We start from the raw sequence: 22,137 nt of genomic DNA on the forward strand, positions 1-22,137 counted from the left end.
GGGTGAAACAGGGAAAGGGCACTCACTGTAGTATCGCTGTTTTATTTCTTAAAGACTGTTGAGTCTATCTCGACCAAGCGTCGGTTGTCATTTGGGGGAGCTTAGAATGCAGGTGTTCTGTGTGTGCTTTCTGTATGTTTAACTTTTTTTAAAAAAATGATAAAGCACTGGGTTGTAATAAGTAAAACTCCTTTGCTGAGCTGCCCCAGGGCAGATCCGGGCTTCCCTGCCTCTCCAACTTGTGTTCTCGTCGTCCACAGGGCCGCTCTATGTCATAGTCGAATACGCCTCAAAGGGCAACCTCCGGGAATACCTCCGAGCCCGGAGGCCGCCCGGGATGGAGTACTCCTATGACATCACCCGCGTTCCCGAGGAGCAGATGACCTTCAAGGACTTGGTGTCATGCACCTACCAGCTGGCCCGGGGCATGGAGTACTTGGCTTCCCAAAAAGTGAGTCCTTCCCATTCTCCTTGGTTGGGTGGATTCCAGTGAAAAATGTCTTTGAAGAAAACAGACCACGGGGACGTGCTCATTTGCTGAATCAAGCCCTCGCCTGTCTTGTACGACCTGGAGACTGTGTCTTGCGTTATTCACATTGGGGTTTAATGAACTCTTTAAAAGCCAAAGCCTCGTAAACCAGCAGTGACACCACAGAGATGAGCAGAAGGGATGTCTCTTTTCGCAGGCACGGCTGGCTGTGGTCTGCCGGGGAGTCGGCTCTCCAGGTGGACAGCAGTTGGGTTAGGGGGGCGCTGCCTTTAATTCTGAGGATTTTTTGGCTTTATTTGTTTCGTGGTTATTGAGTCTTTGGACGTGGACTTCGGGTGTTGTCTTCATGGTTTTGAGTTTGAAATGACGTTAAATAGTCTAAGAACAAAGATCAAATGAAGGGGTATTTCGGTAACATCGAGTGCTGGGTATCCGCTGGATTTATTTTGTCTCGTTGGCGGGGTGACCCTCTGCGGTTAGAAGCTGGCCAGGTCCCCTGAGGTGAATCGCCTGTATTCCGATCATGCCACACGCAGTGGACTTGAAACATCTGAGTTATTGTGAAAGCAGTTAGACAGGTGCCCAGATATCCCCTGGGGTATTTTGGACGGCCCAAGACACCCTTCCCTGGCCCATGCCTGGGGGGAAGTACAGACCTACCTTCTGGGGCAGAGGTGGGTCAGCTCCTAACCGCGCTGAAGCTTAATGCAGCATCAGGGATTCCTCTGGTCCCCAAAGAAGGAAGAGCCTCTGGTGGGCGTGGACCGTCTGTCCCCTTGTGGCCTGGGCTGGGTCCTGGCCATGCCAGTCACATGAGTGAGCGAGGCAGCCCCTGTCACATCACACCGAGTAGGGATTTGGGGACCGGTGGCTGCACCTCAGCCCCTGCTGTCTGTAGCCATGTGGGAACACGGCCAGAGCCACCACATGTTCTGTTTTTTGTTTTTTTATTTTCAAGAGAGTCCAGAGTTGAAGATTTTTCAGAGCTTTTTTTTCCTGTAAGATGTCCCAAAGTATAGATTTTAGGAAACCGAAACAGGGTTGTGCGATTGTGTACACGTGCGTGTGCACAGCGGACTTTGCCAGCTGACAAGTCTTTGGCAGGAAAAAACAATCAGATCTAGAATGTGGGACATTTGACGAGACAGTGCTTCAAAATGTCAGTGTCCCAAAAGACAAAAAATGCTGGGGAGACGGTTCCAGATTAAAGGAGGCTTAAGAGACGTGACAACTGAATGTCCGTGTGTGATCCCAGAAGGGATCGTGTTCTGGATGGGAGGTGGGGCTGCCGCTTTTATAAAGGACATTTATGAACAATTGAAATGTGAAATTGATAGGATAGTAGATAATGTGACTGTTTCAATGTTAAATTTGGGGGTGGTGATAGAGGTCTTGTGTAAGGTGGGAGGTATGTGCTAATGAGGTCTGCAGCTCACTTTTAAGTGGTTCAGCCATAAAACGTGTGTGTGTGTGTGTGTGTGTGTGTGTGTGTGTGTACAGGGAGGCTGGGTGTAGAGAGAAAGAGAGAGCAAGGAGGCGTAACAAGTGAATCTGGCAAACCCGGATAGCTGTTGTTCTCTTTCGCCTTTTCTGTAGCTTGGAACTATTGCTAAATAAAACCCTGCGGAGGCAGCCTGTCCGCAGGCTGCCTGTCCTGAGCCTCTGGTCCTGGTCGCCCTCTGTCCTCCTGGTGTGGGAGAGGGAGGAAGGATTTTTTGGACTCAGCAGGGCACTGCTACTAATCCAAAGTGGTGGGAGACTGGCCTGGTCATTTTATTAATCCTTCAACGAATATTCCTGAGCGTTCCTGATTCGGATGCCTGGTATCCTGGGTCAGGTGACCAGGATGGACACAGTCCTTGGCCTCTTGGAGCAGGAACTATGGGGGGCAGCAGGTGAAATCAGCAATAAATGTGGGCATAAAATAAGTGTGTGAAAGGCTGAGAACCGTGCTGTGGAGGAAACCGACGGTGTGAGGTCAGGAACAGGGGGGACTTGGGAGGTTGCAGGGGGAGGTGAAGGGCAAGCCCTCCCGCAGAGGGACGGGCCGTGTGGAGCCTCTAGGGCATCTGACTCTGCCCTGTGCTCTGGGCTCTGGGGAAGCCACCGAGGGGGAGTGATTTTGATCAGGTTTGAGCTGTAAAGCGGCTCCTGGGACCATGGTTTGGGCTGAGGTTTATTGGCCCCGATAGACACGAGGGAAGTAGGTTGCTTTGGGATATATTTTGCTATCAGGACAGCTAAGGGATTGAGTAGCTGTAGGAGGGAGAAGAGGAGGGATCAAGGCTGACTCCTGGGTTTCCAGCTTGAGAAACTGGATGGTGGTGCAGCCTCACTGGGATGAGGAAGGTGGGGGCATGGGGCGGTGGCAGGAATAGGTTCTGGCGGGAAATCCAAGGTACGTTTTGAACATGTCTGAGGGTCACTCGAGGGCAGGTGTCGACCGGGAAGCTGCGGGCTGAGGCTCAGCTCTGAAGGCTGGGCTAGACGCCGGAGCCAGTGAAGGAAGGGTAGTTTCAAGCCATGGGAATGGATGGGTTCTCCTTGGGTGGGGAGGTTGGGGAGAGACAGAGAAGAGGGGGAACAGAAGCCTGGAGTCAAACCCTGAGAAAACTCTCAAACCTAGAGATGGGCTGAAAGCACAGGAAAAGACGGAGGAGACATGGTCAGAGAGGGTCAGAGAGGGAGGAGGGAACCCAGAATGTGGTTCACAGAGGCCCCGGGAGGAGTCTCAGGAAGGTGGAATAGGAGAAAGGAGCTGGTGGAGTCTGGCTTGTGGAGCAGTGGTGGGTCCCCCCCATTCCGCCGAGGACGAGATCCTTCCTGCTTTGAAGCTGCTTGGTGTGGTGGGGAGAGAACTAAGAATCAGGTGAACTTGGCAAAATGGGGAAAAGGATACATTTTAGAATGACAAACTGAAAATGCCCTTATTAATAGTATTGTAATAATAATAATTATCATTATTACTAATCACTACCACTTTGTGAGAGCTTAATGTCTGCCAGGCATGGAGCAAGCATTTTACATACAGTATCGTCCGTAACTCCAGAACAACACAGAAACAGGTGTGTTTAAATCCCCATCTTATGGATAAGGATGCAGGGGAGTGTTTGGAAGTGCCAGGAAAGCTTTGAGCCCAGGTATGAGGGAGTCACTGTCCTAATTTCTGAGCTGGGGACTCGTCAGCCCGGAGAGTAAAGTGGCTGGTCCCAGACCTGGCCTTTTTGTTCTCTACCCACCTATCCTGCTCTCAGGTATTCCCTGCCTCCCTGGACCGAGAAGAGGACCATTGAGATGCCCTGTGTTGGGGCTTTGTTTGCTAACCCAGGGTGGGGTAGAGGGGACAGAGTCCTGTTTCCTAAGGCTTTGTAGTTGTGTTTCCAAAGCTCTTTGCTGAAGGCAACCGGCAATTAAGGACCTAGAACAGGTTTGAAGCAGGTTCTAGACCAAGATCTTAAGAACGGTCCCCTGAGTGGAACATGCTTCCAAAAATGGAGGGCGTATTCCTGACAGTGGAAAATGAAGAAACAGGGGACAGGTCAGCCCCGTCACACCCATTCCCTCCCAGTGGATGGCGATAAGTTTGTTAGAGACCCGCCTGAGGAACTGTTGGGTGAGACATCTGGTTCATTGCTGATGGAGTGTAATTAGGAATTCAGCTCAATGGACGTTTACTGGGTCAGGTTCTGTGCTGAGAATGTAGAGGTGAACCTGCAGTCCTGCCCTCGACCTGGGGACGCTGGGGGTCGACAAGTTAAGAAACTCCATGATGTGTACAGTCATACAATGAGGTGATGTGGGATTTGAGCCTTCTACCAGTTAGGGAAGCCTTTCTATTTTCAGTGCAAAGTACACTAATTTTTCTTTTTTACAAAATCTTAAGGCCAGTTAAACCTCCCAGGTGTTAAACTTGAGCAGCTGTTTTTGTTTTTGTTTGTTTGGCTTTTCTTTTTTTAGGAAGCTCTAACTTCCCCATCTGTAAAATGGCTATAATAATAGCCATCTCATAGGTTGCTATGGGAATTTAATGTGATCAGCTGTGCAGAGGCACCCAGCACACTGTCAGGGTCATAGAGGTGTTAGTTTTCCCTCCCTTAGCGACCCGTTGACCTTTGTTTATTGAAGAAATGGAACACCAAACAGTCCGAGAGCCCTAGTTATGTAAAATGGTCAGCTCTTTGCACTGGAGAATAACTCAGATTTCTGCAGATGATGGGAATTTGGCTTGACTTTGATTATTTTCTTTTGCTTGGTATTGGTTCCAAGTCTCTTCTTGTTCAGCCCAGAGGGTGGGCTTTGGTGTTTCCTAGCACCCTGGGATGCGGGAAGTTTGGTGCTGAGTTCTGGCTCTCGTGGAGAAAATGGGGGTCGCCGTCGTAGTGACTCTTGAGTTGAGCCCTTATGTGTGGTCAGAGCCCCACGCACAGGGAGTCAGATTCTTCTGACCACACAGCTTGCCAGACTCACAGAGCTGTGTCGGCAGGGAGCACACCACTGGGAGAGTTTGGCCCAGGGCTTGGAAGTTCAATTTGAAGAGGCCTCCAAAACCAGGAACACAGCTCCCGCCCCAGCTGGATCCCTGGGCAGCTTCTGGGAGCTCTCACATTTCCTGCTTCCATTCTGGCCGGGCACAGGCATGCCTGTGGGGCTCTCCTGCCGTCCCTTCAATGATCTTGGCCCATCTAGGGGGCCACAGAAGCAGATTAAAAGCAAGGAATAGTTGGAGGGTGGGCAGAAAAAAATGATCCCGCATTTATTCTTCAGAGAGAGTTTGGTCTGCTCCTTTTTCAATGGGCCATGTTGCGGAGTATCAATGTCAAATCAGCCCCATTTCACCCGTGTCAGATCGGTTGGTAAGACTCTCTCCTTCATATAATAGTTAGCCTTTGCCTAGAACCTGTGTAAAAGTGTGTGTTAGGGATGTTTGTTCACTTCTTCATACCTTACCATTTCCAAAACTAGGAGGTGATGATTTGGGACCCTAATTACCATGTATCCTGGTAAAATCTTGGTGTATTAAAGTACAGCTAAAACACTTTTAACAGCTTACAAAAACGTATCATTTGTAGAAAGGGAACATAGAAGTTATAATGACTAGAGCTTTCTGAGACCAAAGAGTTAGTATCGGAACCATAAATCAGCTGCCCTGTAGCGAGCATCTCAGCATCTGGCCCCCGTGTATGTGGCAGACACAGGTTGGGCCCCGTGTGGGGACCAGGTGTTGGGTGAGAACTGGACAGAGAATATGAATAGACAGGCATTGGCCTTCATATAAGCCTGGAACAGATGTGATCAGCTCCTTCAGAAACATAATTTGAGGGAAGCAGAGAAGATGCAATAGTGCTGAGTTTGAACACGGAGACCTGTTGGAAGGGTGATGAGACCCTGAACTAAGGGCTTAGCAGTGGGAACGGAGCCGGGTGGACAAATTGGAGAGGCATTTGGGGGTTGAAATCAAAAGAACTTGGGAGGAGTGTGTAAAGAATTCTGCTGTATATATCTCAGGTGTATACAAAAAAGACCAAGAAAATGAGAATAGAGTAGAGACCTTGAATTTAAAGGTGCTAAAGGGATGTCAATGTGGAAATGTCCTATTGAAAATGAGAATCTGGATCCCAGGAGAGAGGTCAGGTTAGAGATAGGGCTTTGCAGATCTTCTGTATGTATCTAAGAATGGAAGCCATGTGGATATGTGGAAATACACAAAAGTAATGGGACAGGTCCTCTATTTTGAGGGAGAGAGAAGCTAAAGCCAAGGAATCTGAGGGATCGGGGAGAGAGAAAGAGTGAGCTAAGAGAAGGGATGGGTTTAGAACTCAGCGGGGGGACAGTTTCAAAAATGAGCAAGAAAGCAGCAGTGTCCGGAACTGCAGAGGGGGAATAATTGTGGCATTAAAAGAGGTCATTTAGGGCTTCCCTGGTGGCGCAGTGGTTGAGAGTCCGCCTGCCGATGCACGGGACACGGGTTCGTGCCCCGGTCCGGGAAGATCCCACATGCCGCGGAGCGGCTGGGCCCGTGAGCCATGGCCGCTGAGCCTGCGCGTCCGGAGCCTGTGCTCCGCAACGGGAGAGGCCGCAACAGTGAGAGGCCCGCGTACCGCAAAAAAAAGAAAAAAAAAAAAAAGAGGTCATTTAGCTGTTCATAATACGAAGGATACCAGTCAGCTGCAGATAAAAGGGCATGTGTGTTCTTATCTACCTTTGCTCTTTGAAATAGTTGGGGTCTTGTTCTTTTATTTTAATTAGAAAAGAAATACCAATTTTTGATGTAAGATGTATTTTCTCTCTGCATTATAAGAAGCGCGTATGTTACCTTTTTATTCTTGTAGCATTTTGAAACGCGTTCTTTGTCGATTTCAGTGCATTCATCGAGATTTAGCTGCCAGAAATGTTTTGGTAACAGAAAACAATGTGATGAAAATAGCTGACTTTGGACTGGCCAGAGATATCAACAATATAGACTACTACAAAAAGACCACAAATGTAAGTTGTGGCAGTGATGAAGTGGGAAGGGGTGGAGAGGTGGCACGGGATGTTCACATCCCGTTTCACGGGATGTAAAAGATGTTGCTCAGAGCTAGAAGGACCAATGCCTTTTTACTCCTGTTCTTCTGCCTTACTCTTTATGAACTTCTCAGTAAGCAAGTTCAGACTACAGTTAAGATACTCTCGGTAAATGTGAGCCAGTCTTATATACAGAGCAGTCAGCAGCAAGAATCTTCGTAAGGCTCCTTGTCAAGACCTTTCCTAGCAAAGGTTAGAGCCTGGGAGTTTCTGGGTTAATTTTCACCTAGGAGTTGGTCAGGGCCTGCTAGGGAGATAGATGATAATGAGAACCCAAGGAAACGACATTTTATTAACGTGTCCAAATCTGTGCATCTCCCACGCTCTATGTAGTCCCAGTTGGAGCTTATTTCTGCGCTAATGACTGTCCGGCAAAAACCATTAGAGTGTCAGCTCTTAAGATAAACAGGGCACAGCCCGGTTGAACCTGCTAAAATGAATCGGTTTTAATATATTGGTTTTTACATTTCTTCTACACTTGCAGGGCCGACTTCCAGTCAAGTGGATGGCTCCCGAAGCCCTTTTCGATAGAGTGTACACCCATCAGAGTGATGTGTAAGTAATTCCCTTGTCTCTGCCTTTTCCCTCGGGCTGAGCTGTAAAAATCTCGTACATTCTTTGCCTTCCTTCATTCTTTGGTCCCCGCTGCATTTCACACATGCAGAGAAGGTGCAGGAGCTGGCCTTAGAAAGGATGGATTTTATGGTAGGCTGGTAACCAATGCTCTGTTACTAATCTGCCCGGCTTCAAAGCGCACAGGAGGTGGAACCGCTAACCTGCTCCTGCCAGAGCGGAAGTTCTCCCCCTTGAACTAATTCACGGATGTGCAAGTACAAAGCTGCTATCTAATTTGCGAAGCTGTTGGCATGTTCTTCGCGCCCTTAAACTTTTCCTACTTGAGAGTAGTTTGTCCTGTTTTCCCCGTCCTAGGTTTGTCCTCATAGGGGAAAGCTGGTTGGGACACGGTCCACTAGGATGATCTCGACAGGGCCCGCTCCCTGTTTATCCTTTGAAAAAATTCTGATCTCGTCGTAGCATCCTTGATAATGTTACAGAAATAGAGTGCAAACTATACAGTATTTCTATTGTGATACACTTAGAACTATTATTAGGGCCAGGCTCCAACTGGTATTTTTGAATTCCAGCTTTGGAAATGTGGTCGAAAGATGTTACCATTGTGAGAAACTGGGTGAAAGGTACAGAGGATCTCTCTGTGTTCTATTTTTTGCAAGTTCCTATGAATTAAAAAATCAGTTGAGCTATTCTTGTTAGTGTGGGTGGGAAGATTTCTGGGGCAGGCGTGGATCCCGTGCTATAGCCACTGGTCCTCTTCAGCAGTCCTAGAAGGAAAGTGTTACGATTCCCAGTTCTGCAGTAAGCACACGGCCTGGATTGTGCTGCTCTTCTCGCTCTGCACAAAACCAAAGGCGGTTTCATTTCTGAAACTCAACAGAATCAGTGAGGGTGTATTTCCAGTGACATAGATAGATGCAGGATTCTCGGCCTGATCAGCTCAGGAACTGTGAGTCTCTTGAACAAGGCTCCGGATCCAACTGTGTGTCTCTGCACGGTCAGGTATAAATTGTGCCCCGTGAGATGTTTTCGCTTTCTTTCGTATGAAGTTTGTCTGGGGCACAGGGCTCCTCCATCCTAATCCCAGCCCGGCGCTAACTCCCTTCATGACCTTAGTAAGTCGGAAAAATTCTGTGCCCTCAGAGGGTCCACTGGCCACCTTGGGCAGCTGTTACCTCTCAGAAGTAGCATGCTGGCCTTATTCTGTCAACTGCTCATACTGTAGGTCACAGCCCTGGGGTCAGGCACATAGGCCGGCGGAAGAGCTGGACAGGAGCATAAAGGGCTTTGCAGTTTCGAAGTTCATGTTTATAACACTTGCCTTAAGACAGAGTTTTATTTGAGAATGATGGAAGGAGGAAAAAAACCCCCAATCTCCACCCTCCCCTCTGCCCCCCAAAAGAGTGGTGGTTTACGTATCACTTGTCTGTTGATGGAAAATTCCATCAGAATAGCCTCTCGTTGTCGTCCGGGGATGCTCTTTGGGGGCAGGAAGGGGCAAGTTGGGTGACCTGTAGGAGGGCCCCGGTCAGTTGTCTTTGAATGTAAGAAGTAAGTGGGCGTTTATCTTCTTAACTGGGCGTGATTAGGTTTCTGTGATTCAGACGGATTACTAATGCTGCTTTCTCCCTTCTTTGCAGCTGGTCCTTCGGGGTGTTAATGTGGGAGATCTTCACTTTAGGGGGCTCGCCCTACCCAGGGATTCCTGTGGAGGAACTTTTCAAGCTGCTTAAGGAAGGGCACAGGATGGATAAGCCGGCAAACTGCACCAATGAACTGTAAGGGCCGTCGTCTCTCCCGCTGCCCCAGGAGCCCCTGCCCGCCAGTGATGCTTCTCCTGGATGCTTTGGTTTTCTAAGGCCCCTGGTTGTTTAAACATGTCCTAAGAAGAAGAATTGCTGAAACTTTCTGGGCCCAATCCTGGAACTGAGATAGAAAGCTCCATGGCCAGCCCTGACTGTCCAAAAGAAAGAGCATCCTTCTGAGGTGTATGGAACGAGCTTTAAACCACAGAGGGTGTCGGGCTGCCCGGCCAAGGGCTCCTGACTTCACACAGCGAGCCCGGTGATCTTCCTGGGCCACTGTACTGTGCCTTGCTGTTGTCAAAGTGACAGGAAGGTACATCAGGCTTCCCACATACACAAGCTCAAGAGCCCTGGGGCCGCCCCCTTTCCTCATGGGCTGTGCCTGGCCCCTGCACAGCGAGTAGTGGAGCATGGGTGCTTCTGCAGCCTCTTTGTGACCATTGAAAATTGCTATTATAGATGGACCTCAACCACATTCCTCAGGGCGAATGAACTAGCGTCTGGTTACCTCTGTTTTACCCATATTTTAGTGCAGAGAATTAAAAACTTGTCCAGGTGCCATCCTTGGAGTACCCGATCTGACTCTAAAACCATGAGCTGGTTTCTAGCAAAACCTACCCTGCACTTTAAGTGGAATTACACTGTGTTGGTGACATGGGTCTTGCACAGTAACGTCAGGGCTTTATAAAGGAGTCTCTCCTTCCAACCCTCAGAATTGACTAAGAAGAGGGATTGTCCCGGAGACCGCGGTCTCTTGGGTATCGTTTCACGGGATTTTATATCAGTAATCCCATGAGTGCTTTTCGGTGTACAGTGGACATCTGATGAATGGCCACATTTTATAGTATGTTATATAAAGGCATTTATTTGTTTATTTATTTATTTTAACATCTTTATTGGAGTATAATTGCTTTACAATGGTGTGTTAGTTTCTGCTTTATAACAGAGTGAATCAGCTATACATAAACATATATCCCCATATCCCCTCCCTCTTGCATTTTATTGTGTTCCTTGTCATTCCTGGTGCTTTTGCTGCCTTAGAGGGTCTGTCGGAACCCATCCTCAAGATAAGGCCTGGGAACCTAGGCCTATCCAAGAGTTAATCAGGAAGTGAAGGTACAGCCCAGTGACAGCAGATTAATTCATAAGAACCTTGCCTTAAAGTTGTAGTTTTCAAACTTCAGTTTTTTAAAACTGAGGAACCTTTGTTCAGAGTGTCAGGCAGATAACAGTAGAGCAGCTTTGGTCCAGGCAGCGCTGTGTGGGGAGGGAAGACTGGATTCCCGCCTGCTCCTCTAGGGCTCTTCCCACAGTGTGCAAAAGTGCCGTGGAAATGTGATACCCTATTATAAGTCACTGCCACAGGGATACCAGAAGTCAGCCGTGAAAACTCATGGAAGTGTCTCTTTTGATGGCATATATACCTTCCTAAAACGTTTTGGTGAACGTGATGTTTTTGTAAATCCAAGTGCCTTTCAGAGGAATCAAGCAGTGCCTCTTTTGGCAAAGTGGATCCCACCCCCTAATTTAGCTGCTAGGGGAGTTCTGACACATTTTCGTAATTGAGGACATCTCTCCATATTGACTATTAAGACTGGCTTATAGCCATGCCCCCTAGTATTTAGGGATTTAATTCACCAAGGAAACCCATCTCTTCCAGGTATATGATGATGAGAGACTGTTGGCATGCGGTGCCCTCACAGAGACCCACCTTCAAGCAGTTGGTAGAAGACTTGGATCGAATTCTCACACTCACAACCAACGAGGTAAGAACCTCCTTCCAGAAGCCCAGGGTCCTTGCTTGGGAGACCAGCACAGTTTTTGAAATGTAGCCTCCCCTGTTGGACTCTGGGGTATAATTTATCCTTGTTCCACAGGGGTCAGACAGAGTGAACCTAAGTGTTCCTCCCAAATCCTGACTTTTCTCAGAACTACATCTTGAGAGTTCTGTCTCACAAAACCAGAGACAGAGGACCCCACCTGAGGCTGCCCCTCACTGTGGCATGTGGGTGGTGGGTCCAGGGTGCGTATATGTAGGGGGATGGGGAGAGGAAAGAAATGTCCGACTGCAGTGTTTGGGTTTGCGTGGGAAGGAGCTGGGGTTTCTGTGCTGGTTGGATTCCTTGCCCTGGTCATTAGGGTGAGGGCTGCTGATGGTCCATTACTGATGAGCTTGATGGGATGCATTGAAGTTGTGCCATTCCAGCTTCTACATGACACATTCCAGCTTCTATATAATGATGTGACCCTGCCTGGTCACAGCGTAAATGTACACAGAGTTTCCTTTAATGAGTGACTTACAGGATCTTTAAGTGAAAATTCATACCTTTTGTTAAAATATTTATTTTCTAGAAAATATTTATAATCTATACCAACAAAAGAAACCCTTTTTTCTCACTCATTGTCCAAACTCGGCCATGTCAGTGGCTGCTTCACCATAAGGAGAGAGTCATCTCTGGTTGTGGGAACAAAGTGGTCTGAGCAGGAAAGATGATAAACCCATCAAGGCCAGAAAAACCCCACAATAGGGAGAACTTATTAGTGAATGAATTAGAGATATTTAATGAGAATGTAGAACAGTGTTCCTCCAAACAGTGGGGGGTGGGGGGGGGAGAAAAACCCTACAATTGTCTTAATAACAGCAAAAAAAGGTTAAAATTGCCTAAATATTTTAGAAGGAAAAGAATACCTTTATTTTAAAATAATGCACTTAATAGTTTCAGACTGATTTTTTAAAAAAATAATCAAATATTGTGATTTGAAGCCTCAAGCCAGCAATATTATCTGTGCGTCTGACTGTAGCTGATAGAGGGAGAGATTGCATTTAAATGAATACAGCTGACCTTCAGAAGTTGAAAGGAACAGTTCAAGGGGAAAAAAAAAAAACACCAACTTTCTTCTCCTGCCAAAATTGTTGTTTCTAGTATAAGTTCCTTTAACCCTAGACTTGGAATCCACTGATACCCGTAGTTTTTTTTTCTTTTTTCCCTATCAGATCTGAACGTTTATGGCTTCAGTTAGAAACTGGGAAAGCACTAAAGTTCCATTTTAATGATCCTGTGTCCGTGCTCTATGCTGTTTATTTATATATTTACATTAAAAGTGGGCCCATTTTCACCCTGAAATTTACATCTAGCATCCTAAAATTAAAAAGCAGAATGCCATATTGTCTAAAAGCAGAACAAGGATATAAAAATCGAAGTTTCTTTCCTTCTGAAAATCATTACCATATGCTGGAGAAAATTGGTTCCATTTAGGACAAAATTTCATTTTTATCATTGTAAGCAAAAAAGTTCTCTTTTGATGTGGTGGGCGTGTTTGTTTCCAGTTGTGCAGTTCCTCCTGATGTTGTTGGAACTGACACATCCCCCATTCTTGGATGGGGACTTTTTTCTTGCCAAACCTGGTGATGAATTACAGGGGTGGTTTGGGTTTTGTTGTTTTTTTTTTTTTTTTTGTCTTTTAAAATGTATAGTCACCAACATTCTGTGGGCTCTTTTCTGATAACACTGAGGCTGGTTGTGCTGTGGTCTGCACTTTTTGCCCCCCTTCAGCAAAACCATGTGTCATAGTATTCTCCTTGGCTTTTGGGGGGGTGAGCAGAAGCACCCCAACATGCTAGCCCAGTTGAGGCAGTGATGCCCAGAAGTTCCCCAGTTTAGAAATCTTTTCATACTTTGCAGACCTTTGCTGTCAAGGGCCAGACAGTCAACTTTCAGCTTTATGGGTTTCTTTGTGGGTTTCTGTAGCAACCACTCAACTCTGCCATTGTAGCAGGAAAGCAGCCATGGACGATGTGTAAATGAATGTGTCTGTGCTTAGATAAAACTGGATGGACCCTAAAATTTAAATTTAATGTGAGTTTTGTTATTTTACATAGTTTTAATACCATGAGATGTTATTCTTCTTTCGATTTTTTTCCCAACCATTTCAAAATGTTAAAAAACCGTTCTTAGCTCACGGGCCACACAAGAGCAGGCAGTAAGCTCTCACCTTGTCTCAAGTCGGAAGCAATGTTATCTGGGGGCCATCGGGTGGGCTTTCTGACAGCAACACCGATGGATACTTCGGGGAGCAGAAGAGCCCTTTTTGAATTTCAAACCTTCAAAACGTTAAAACGCAACCTGCATTTTCCTAAACCGTTCTCCAACAGTCCATTGTGGGTGTAACAAACACGAGTATATCCAAGCCTTTTTTGAACCTGTTTACATTTTCAACTCAGAGAGCTTCTGAGAGTAATGAATTGCATCTGTGAAATTACCTGCTGAATGAAGACATATTCCCCTTAAATTATCCTGGAAGCTACAATAGTAAAATGTAATTCGTGAAATAAATATTCATGGTCTCGGCTATGGAAAGGGGTCCCGGGCATCCACAACATCTTATGTTTTTTCCATTTTGCTGGGTGCGGATTTGAACCATGTGGTCTAACAAGCAGGTCCTTGGGTCTGTGCCCGTCGAGGTGACTGCTCAGCTGGGTGTTAACATTCCCTACTTGCCGATAGTTCATTTGAGATGGCTTGAGAAGAAAAGTGAAGGGCAGCCTAGAGGAGATAAAGTTGGGGTCTCAAGATGGTCTTTGTGGAAGCTGGGGTGGGCAGGTCTTAACCTGCTGGGGGTGCCCCCATGTTGTCCCAACTCCCATATCAACGTCTCGAGAGCCTGCGTTTGAAATAAAAGTCTTCTCTTCGCTTCTTTCAGGAATACTTGGACCTCAGTCAGCCTCTCGAACCGTATTCACCTTGTTATCCTGACCCGAGATGAAATAAAACGTCTCTCTTCCCTTCTTTCAGGAATACTTGGACCTCAGTCAGCCTCTCGAACCGTATTCACCTTGTTATCCTGACCCGAGATGAAATAAAACGTCTCTCTTCCCTTCTTTCAGGAATACTTGGACCTCAGTCAGCCTCTCGAACCGTATTCACCTTGTTATCCTGACCCGAGATGAAATAAAACGTCTCTCTTCCCTTCTTTCAGGAATACTTGGACCTCAGTCAGCCTCTCGAACCGTATTCACCTTGTTATCCTGACCCGAGATGAAATAAAACGTCTCTCTTCCCTTCTTTCAGGAATACTTGGACCTCAGTCAGCCTCTCGAACCGTATTCACCTTGTTATCCTGACCCGAGATGAAATAAAACGTCTCTCTTCCCTTCTTTCAGGAATACTTGGACCTCAGTCAGCCTCTCGAACCGTATTCACCTTGTTATCCTGACCCGAGATGAAATAAAACGTCTCTCTTCCCTTCTTTCAGGAATACTTGGACCTCAGTCAGCCTCTCGAACCGTATTCACCTTGTTATCCTGACCCGAGATGAAATAAAACGTCTCTCTTCCCTTCTTTCAGGAATACTTGGACCTCAGTCAGCCTCTCGAACCGTATTCACCTTGTTATCCTGACCCGAGATGAAATAAAACGTCTCTCTTCCCTTCTTTCAGGAATACTTGGACCTCAGTCAGCCTCTCGAACCGTATTCACCTTGTTATCCTGACCCGAGATGAAATAAAACGTCTCTCTTCCCTTCTTTCAGGAATACTTGGACCTCAGTCAGCCTCTCGAACAGTATTCACCTAGTTACCCTGACACAAGGAGTTCTTGCTCTTCGGGAGATGATTCTGTTTTCTCTCCGGACCCCATGCCTTACGAACCCTGTCTTCCTCAGTATCCACATAGAAACGGCAGTGTTAAAACATGAATGGGCTTGTCCCCCGTCCGCAAACAGGGCGGCACCAGGAACCTAGCTGTACTGAGCAGGGAGGCCCTGCCTCTGGGAGCCTGTTGTCTTGGCTTGTGTGTGTATATGCATCAGAGGAGTAAATAATTGGAAAAGTAATCAGCACACGTGTAAAGAATTTGTAATCTTCACCAGGAGAAGAAGAATGTTTCTGGGGCAATGGACTGCCATGGGCCATAACGTTCTGATGACCCACTGTGGGTACTGGCTGTGGACCAGCCAGACTCAAGGCAAACATGCATTCTGCATTTCTTGTGAATTTTGTAATAAATGGAGAAAATATATGTCAGCACATACTTATAGAGCACAATTGCAGTATATAGGTGCTGGGTGTATGTAAATATATTCAAATTATGTATAAATATATATTATATATTTACAAGGAATTATTTTTTGTATTGATTTTAAATGGATGTCCCAATGCACCTAGAGAATTGGTCTCTCTCTCTCTCTCTCTTTTTTTTTTAAATAGCTATTTGCTAAATGCTGTTCTTACACAGAATTTCTTAATTTTCACCGAGCAGAGGTGGAAAACTACTTTTGCTTTCAGGGAAAATGGTGTAACATTAATTTATTAATGAATTGGTAATATACAAAACAATTGATCATAGTTTTTTTTGTTTTTTTGGCTTTTTTTGGTAATTTAAGTGACATTTCTGTGCCGGCAGCGCATCAGACTAGCTAACCTTTTGCTTGGACTTAACTAGTTATCAGATCCTTTGAAAAGAAATATTTACAAACTAGGACTGACTTGGGGAAAATGAAGTTTTGATTTATTTGTGTTTCAACTCTGCTGTCAGATGATTGTTCTTGAACCACCTAAATGCCCATGTTAAAAAGAACTCGTTCATAAGAAGGCGTTTTGTTTTGGTGCAGCTCTGTCATTGGGCCCATAAACGTTTAACTGGGCTCGCCAAGACAAATGGTACCACCGTTCTCTTAAAAAGATGCCTTAGTCCATTCCTCAAGGAGGGCCCTTCGTTGAGATGCTAGCAGAGTGTTCTGCTCTCCGGCAGCTGGCCTTCTGCCCCTGAGTTGCACGTTGATCAGATTAGCCTGTATTCTTCGGCGAATCTTCATAATGGCTTCCAGATTCATTGGCGACAGAGAAGCCTTTTAGAATCTTCATGTCCCATCGAAGAAAATGGAAACACCGAGTTGTTCTGCTGATAGTTTGGGGGATCCTTCCACCTTTTTAAGGAATTGCTTCCGCCTAGCAGGACCTCACCAAAAGAATCCCACGTAATGCCAACGTCAGAATACTGCCACGCTGTCCATTCTATATGAAAGTGCTGTGTTTTGCTTTCGAAACACCTACTCACTCTGCTGTAGCCATGCAGCATGAATGGAGATGACACTGATTTTTAACGTGCTATGAAATTGGAGAAAGTATTTAATAAAGCCTGTTAATTTTTATACTGACAATAAAAATGTTTCTACAGATATTAATGTTAACAAGACAAAATAAATGTCACGCAGCTTATTTTTTTAATACTCGTGTCTTACCAAATGGTTTCCCGTGTTCGGAGGTGCCGACGCATGCTGTGTGGTGTGATTGTGCGGAAGGAAGGCAGAGCTGGGGAGGTCTGTTCTTTGCTACAAACGGTGACATGTCAGAGGGGTTGTCCGCGACCAGCAGTACCTGCAACAGGTGGGTCCAATGGAAAATCAGAAGAGGCTGGTTCAAGTCCTGGCTCCGTTGCTCCCTGGGACCCCAGGGGAGTCCGTGTTCCTTTCTGGGCCCCAGCCGCTCGCAGAGGAGCACGTGAATGGCATCAGAGGGAGCTCTGCAAACGGGCAGCTGTTCTAAGGCTGGGAGGTATTGAGAGGGGAGATAGTCAGAAGGTCTGGATACTGGGCACCTTGAAATCTTTTAGGCTGCCTTCCTCATGATGTAGAATTTGCTTCAAAGTCTCAAAAAGACAACTTGAACAAACTTTCAAAATAATTTTACTTATTTCCATGCCACCCAGAATCTGAAGAGGGAAAGGGCTTTTTTGGCCTCTTAACAAATGTGAATCTGTGACTCTTAACGGCTTCATTATATTCGCTTGCCAGCCTCAACACCAGGAAAAGGAGACAAAAACAATCCGGCTTCTGAACTTCAGCCACGCTCTCAGAACCTTCTGGGGCTGTTGGTGGTTAAAAAGTGCCGTCCTTGGCCAGAACTCAACTTTTCAGTTCAGAATAAAATAAATATTTCTCGGGCTTCCCTGGTGGCCCAGTGGTTGAGAGTCCGCCTGCCGATGCAGGGGACAGGGGTTCGTGCCCCGGTCCGGGAAGATTCCACATGCCCTGGAGCGGCTGGGCCTGTGAGCCATGGCCGCTGAGCCTGCGGGTCCGGAGCCTGTGCTCCGCAACGGGTGGGGCCACAACAGTGAGAGGCCAGCATACCGCAAATAAATAAATAAATAAAATAATAAATAAATAAATAAATATTTCTCCTGGGGGGAAAAAAAAAGAAAGTGGCATCTTTGTTCTGTTTGAGGCCATTAGTGGTAGAGTGAGGGTCTCACCAGCCAACTGAAGCGTGGCCTCAGCCTTCGTTGTGCATCTGCCAATCTCCTGTGCTATTTATTATCAGGACAGGGTTATAATCCCACCCAGAAGAATGGGATTTAAAAAAATAAGATAACACGGGAATTCCCTGGTGGTCCAGTGCTTAGGACTCGGCACTTTCGCTGCCTTGACCCGGGTTCAATCCCTGGACGGGGAACCAACCCACAAGCTGCGTGGCACAGCCAAAAAAAAAAAAGATAACATCGTAAATCAAGTATACTTCAATAAAAAAATTAAAATTAAAAAAGGGAAAGCAGCCTTTAGGCACATGTGTTCAGGAAGATTATTCTGCAGCCCTCTGGCCATCTACACCAATGGGCTCCCCTTGGCCAGGCTGCGGGAAGGACTTGCTGGTTCTCCACATCCATGCAAATCCAGGGTCCATCTTCTATACTTTTGAGACTGAAGGAGCAGCTTACGGCTTTTTACAATGTAAGCTATCTTGTAAATAGACAAGGTAGATTATATGCCTAGCTGTTGGCCATTTTAGTTTTAGAAGTAGATTTGTCATCAGGGGAACGAAGGTAATGTGGTCCATGAGAAGGATGGGAGCTACTTCTTTTTTGATACCTACCCCAAATAAACCGACACGGGCAAGGCTTGGTAAGAATCCTGGAGCATCAGGCTTCCCCCTGCCCCGCTTAGCTTAGCCCACCTCCCACCCTGAGACTTAAGGAAACAATGGGAATGAGTAGAAACACAGTGTGATTGTCATCGAGACATGAAGAACCAAAAGTCGCAGGCATCTTGGTGAGGAAGGAGGGGTTCCTGACGCTGCTGTCTCCAGCCCGGAAGCGGGGTGATTCGAGAGGCTGCTCAAGGTCTAGCTGGTGGCGAACTTGGAAAGGATGCGTGGATGGAGAAGCACGGTGGAGAAGTCAGGCCTTCAGGGGCGTTGGGTGGATTCCCTGAGAACCGGGTACCCTTTTCTCCTCTCAGCTTCTCCATCCCTTGTTACCTCAGGGAGCTCGCCTCCACCAGATGTTTTGGGAAGTTCCTTGATGCCACGCATAGGAAACTAAAACGTGCAGTTACAGTAAACAGTCTGACAGACTTGAACAGCTGAGGATTGAGGACCCAGGCCCCATTCTGGAAACAAGATGTTGGTCTGCTAGTTGTACTGTATAATTGAGGCTCTAGGTACAGAGCCTCAGAGGGCTAGGTACAGAGACCACTATTACAGATCAGGAATTTGAGGGTCTGCTTGAGGTTCCTAAGGGTCACATGGCTGGGAAATGGTCTAAGTAAACAAGGCTGCAGCCTTATGCCGTCCAGGAGGAAGACAATGGATGGTGGATTGGGAGGGAACTGGATTGGTTTATTTCTTACAGCTGGGTGATGTCGGGCAAGTCCTGGATTCTTTCTGGACCTTCGTTTCCTCAGCTGTAAAACTGGTTATCACCAGTGTCATGGTCTTACCATGAGGGCTGCCCATAGGAGCTTAGCTCAGCTCTGGCAGGTGGTACTCTATTAATAAACAGTTTTCTCTTCCTGAGAACCTGTTTTTGTATATTTGTGATTTTTTAGTATATATTCACAAGATGGTGCAACCATTACCACCGTCCAGAACATTTTCCTCGCTCCAAAGAGAAGGCCTGTCCCAGTTAGCAGTCACTCCCCACTGCCCCCTTCTCCCAGCCCTGGCGACCACCCATCTGCTATTTGCCTGCTCTAGCCACTTCACGTAAATGGAATCATATATGGCCTTTTGTGTCTAGCTTCTTTCACTTACCATAATGTTTTCAAGGTTCGTTCATGTTGTAGCGTATATCAGTACTTCATTCCTTTTTTGTTGGCAAATCATATTCCATTGTGTGAATAGGTACACATTTTGCTTATCCATTCATCAGTTGATGGGTATTTGGCTTGTTTCCACTTTTTGGCTGTTACGAACAGTGCTGCTCTTAACATTTGTGTACAAGTTTTGCGTAGTCGTATGTTTTTGTTTTTCTTGGTTGTATACCTAGCAGTGGGATTGCTGGGTCATATGGTCACTCTGTGTTTAACCTTTGAGGAACTGCCAGACTGTTTTCCAAAATGGTTGCACTGTTTCGCATTCCCATTAGTGTATGAGAGTTCCATTTTCTCTCTATTCTTGCCAATACTTGTTATTGTTCATACTTTTTATTATAGCCATCCTAGTGGGTGTAAAAGGTCTTCCTAAGATTTCAGTAGCTGAGGAAATAAGACTTAGATCATGGATCAAGGTACATAATAGCTACTGGGTTTTCTAAAACAAGATATTTCAGTGAATTGGCTGGCTTTTGCACCTATAAACTGGCCAAGAGAGCTAAGAGGGCTCAGTGGAGCTTCACGGAGTAGAGGGCCTGAGAAACTGATCAATTCCATGTCTTTCCTCTTGACTGAGAAAGGAAGGAAGCACTAACGCGTGATGCAGAGGCACAGAGATTCTTTCTGGCTGGAATCCTTGAGTGCCTCTCTGCCCCATGTCCCCAGTTTTATAGCAAATAAAGTCTAGTGAGCTTGAGCAATCCCCTGGGACCGATTAATGCACTATTACTTATGTATGCACATTGGAGTCGTCCTTATCCAGCCTGCATTTTGATGTTATTTATTTTTTGATGTTTTTGAAGATGAAAGCGAAGTTTATCTTCTCTCACGTTTCATTCCTTGGAAGCCTTGAAATGACTTGGCTGGGCAAGGACTACAGAAGCCTTCCACGTCTTAAGTGACATTCTGGAATGGGGCCCCTCTGTGTCCTCTTTTCCTCAGGGTTTCCGGGGGTTTTGATGAAGCTGCCAAACACTGTTCCAATGTTGGCCACTGAAGCAGCCACACCAACTGTGGCAGCCCCAGCACCAATAAACTTGGCCGCTGCGTCGGTGTCCCAGGGGCTTCAAAATTGCCTCCAAGGCCTGTCTCACAGGTCACATGAGGTGCTACAGAAGACAGTGGATATGAGGACAGTCAGTGCCAATCATCTGGAAACTCCAGCAGCCCTTGCCATCCTCCCGGGACCTTTGAAATAAAAGGCAGTGGATTTCTTTTATTTGCAAAGTTGAATTCTAGGGTATGTAGTTTAGTGACGGAATGAGGCTTAAAATACATTTGCAGGTAAGTAATCTATCTCTCTTCCTGTGACTCAGGATACTGCCTTCTGTTGGGTTGTGTGTTCTTGAGTCTCTTTTTCCCTCTAATTCTTTAGTTGACGGCACTTAACTGAATCTTGCCTGCATCGCTTACAAGTCAAAATCCTCAGCATAATGTACTTGGAAAGGGATAGATTTATGGATTTATAAATTAAGAATAAAGGAGGAAATGTTTTCTTGGTCTGTAAATGGCGTGACAAATGACCCCTTTCTCAAGTGAGAGTTGAATTCAGTGAGATTTTACTAAACACAGTGCCTGCTACGTAGCGCTCAAATATTAGCTGTTCTTTTATTTATCTATCGGTCGAGCAATCTAGATGTAGACAGACATAGATGTAGAGACAGATATAAAGAAAACTATATGTACATGTATGTGTTTATAATTGTCATTTTTACCGAAGAAACTTATTCATGAAATTGCTAGTTAATTGTGAATTTCACTAGGACCATGTCTCCCCCACTTTTGTAAACAAACAAACAAAAAAAATAAGTTTTCAGTCAGTGAAAATAATGATCAAAATTTTTTTAAATTATGAAATTATGTTTACAACAGTGAACCTGTTATGTTCCCCTTTTATTTTTTTTATTGAAGAATAGTTGATGTACAATGTTAATTATATTCCCCTTTTAAAACAAGCATTTGCTCACAAATACTGCCAGGCAATGCCCTGGATGAGCTTTAAGGGACGATTCAATGCTTTCAGGACTGTACCAGCCAAGCTGGTGAAGGGTTTACGTACCACAGTTAAAAAAAAAAAAAAAAAAGCAGACCAGACCAAAAATGTAAAAGTTTGGAAGGGTTTTTTGCAAGGGAAGCTCCTCTCTGGCTCTGCATGTGATGTCGTTATAAGCAAATCAAAACTGGTACCGTGACAAATGGAAATATCACATGGAAAAAATAGAGGAGGCCTGAAGCAGTGCTGTCCAAGGATTATGATTGTAAATTGTTCAGGGGCGGTCCCAATGAATCTTCGAGAGTTGTGAAGTTAGCGTAAGTTCCCACACAGGGTTGGAAATGTTGAAATAAGCTCTCTCCGTTCTGTGGGGAAGTTCATCAGGGAATCTGGCCGACTACAGGCATCTCTCATTGCTGCTAATCGTACTGTAGAAGTTTAAATGGGAGAAGATGGCCAGAGCCTTATTCAGAATAGGAGCTGCCTTTTTACATTGTTTTGTGAGTTGACTTGCTGCCTCTTCTGGAAAAAGGCTAACTGTATCTGTGCATATACTAACACAGCAGGAGAGGAAATCAGAAACCTAGACTCCTTCCTGGCCTGGTCTTTATTCCCCATGAGACTAGCCC

General features: G+C 45.9%; 1 protein-coding gene across 8 annotated transcripts in view; it reads left to right on the plus strand.

Moving 5' to 3' along the window:
* Window positions 1–16,618, plus strand: part of FGFR2 (fibroblast growth factor receptor 2) — a 104,681-nt gene extending 88,063 nt beyond the window's left edge. For 7 of the 8 annotated variants that reach the window (XM_082854642.1, XM_082854643.1, XM_082854647.1 and 4 more), the window contains 6 exons: window positions 261–451; window positions 6,851–6,973; window positions 7,539–7,609; window positions 9,268–9,405; window positions 11,093–11,198; window positions 14,962–16,618. In XM_082854642.1, the coding sequence (XP_082710768.1) occupies window positions 261–451; window positions 6,851–6,973; window positions 7,539–7,609; window positions 9,268–9,405; window positions 11,093–11,198; window positions 14,962–15,126 (794 nt within the window). In that variant the 3' untranslated portion in view covers window positions 15,127–16,618. Of the gene's footprint in view, window positions 1–260; window positions 452–6,850; window positions 6,974–7,538; window positions 7,610–9,267; window positions 9,406–11,092; window positions 11,199–14,133; window positions 14,243–14,961 lie in introns of those variants that run through there. The other variant, XM_082854644.1, reaches the window with a different exon arrangement.
* The last annotated feature ends 5,519 nt before the right edge of the window (window positions 16,619–22,137 follow it).

This window comes from Leucopleurus acutus (genome assembly GCF_964270905.1).
Source record: "Leucopleurus acutus genome assembly, chromosome: 14".
NCBI lineage: Eukaryota > Metazoa > Chordata > Mammalia > Artiodactyla > Delphinidae > Leucopleurus > Leucopleurus acutus.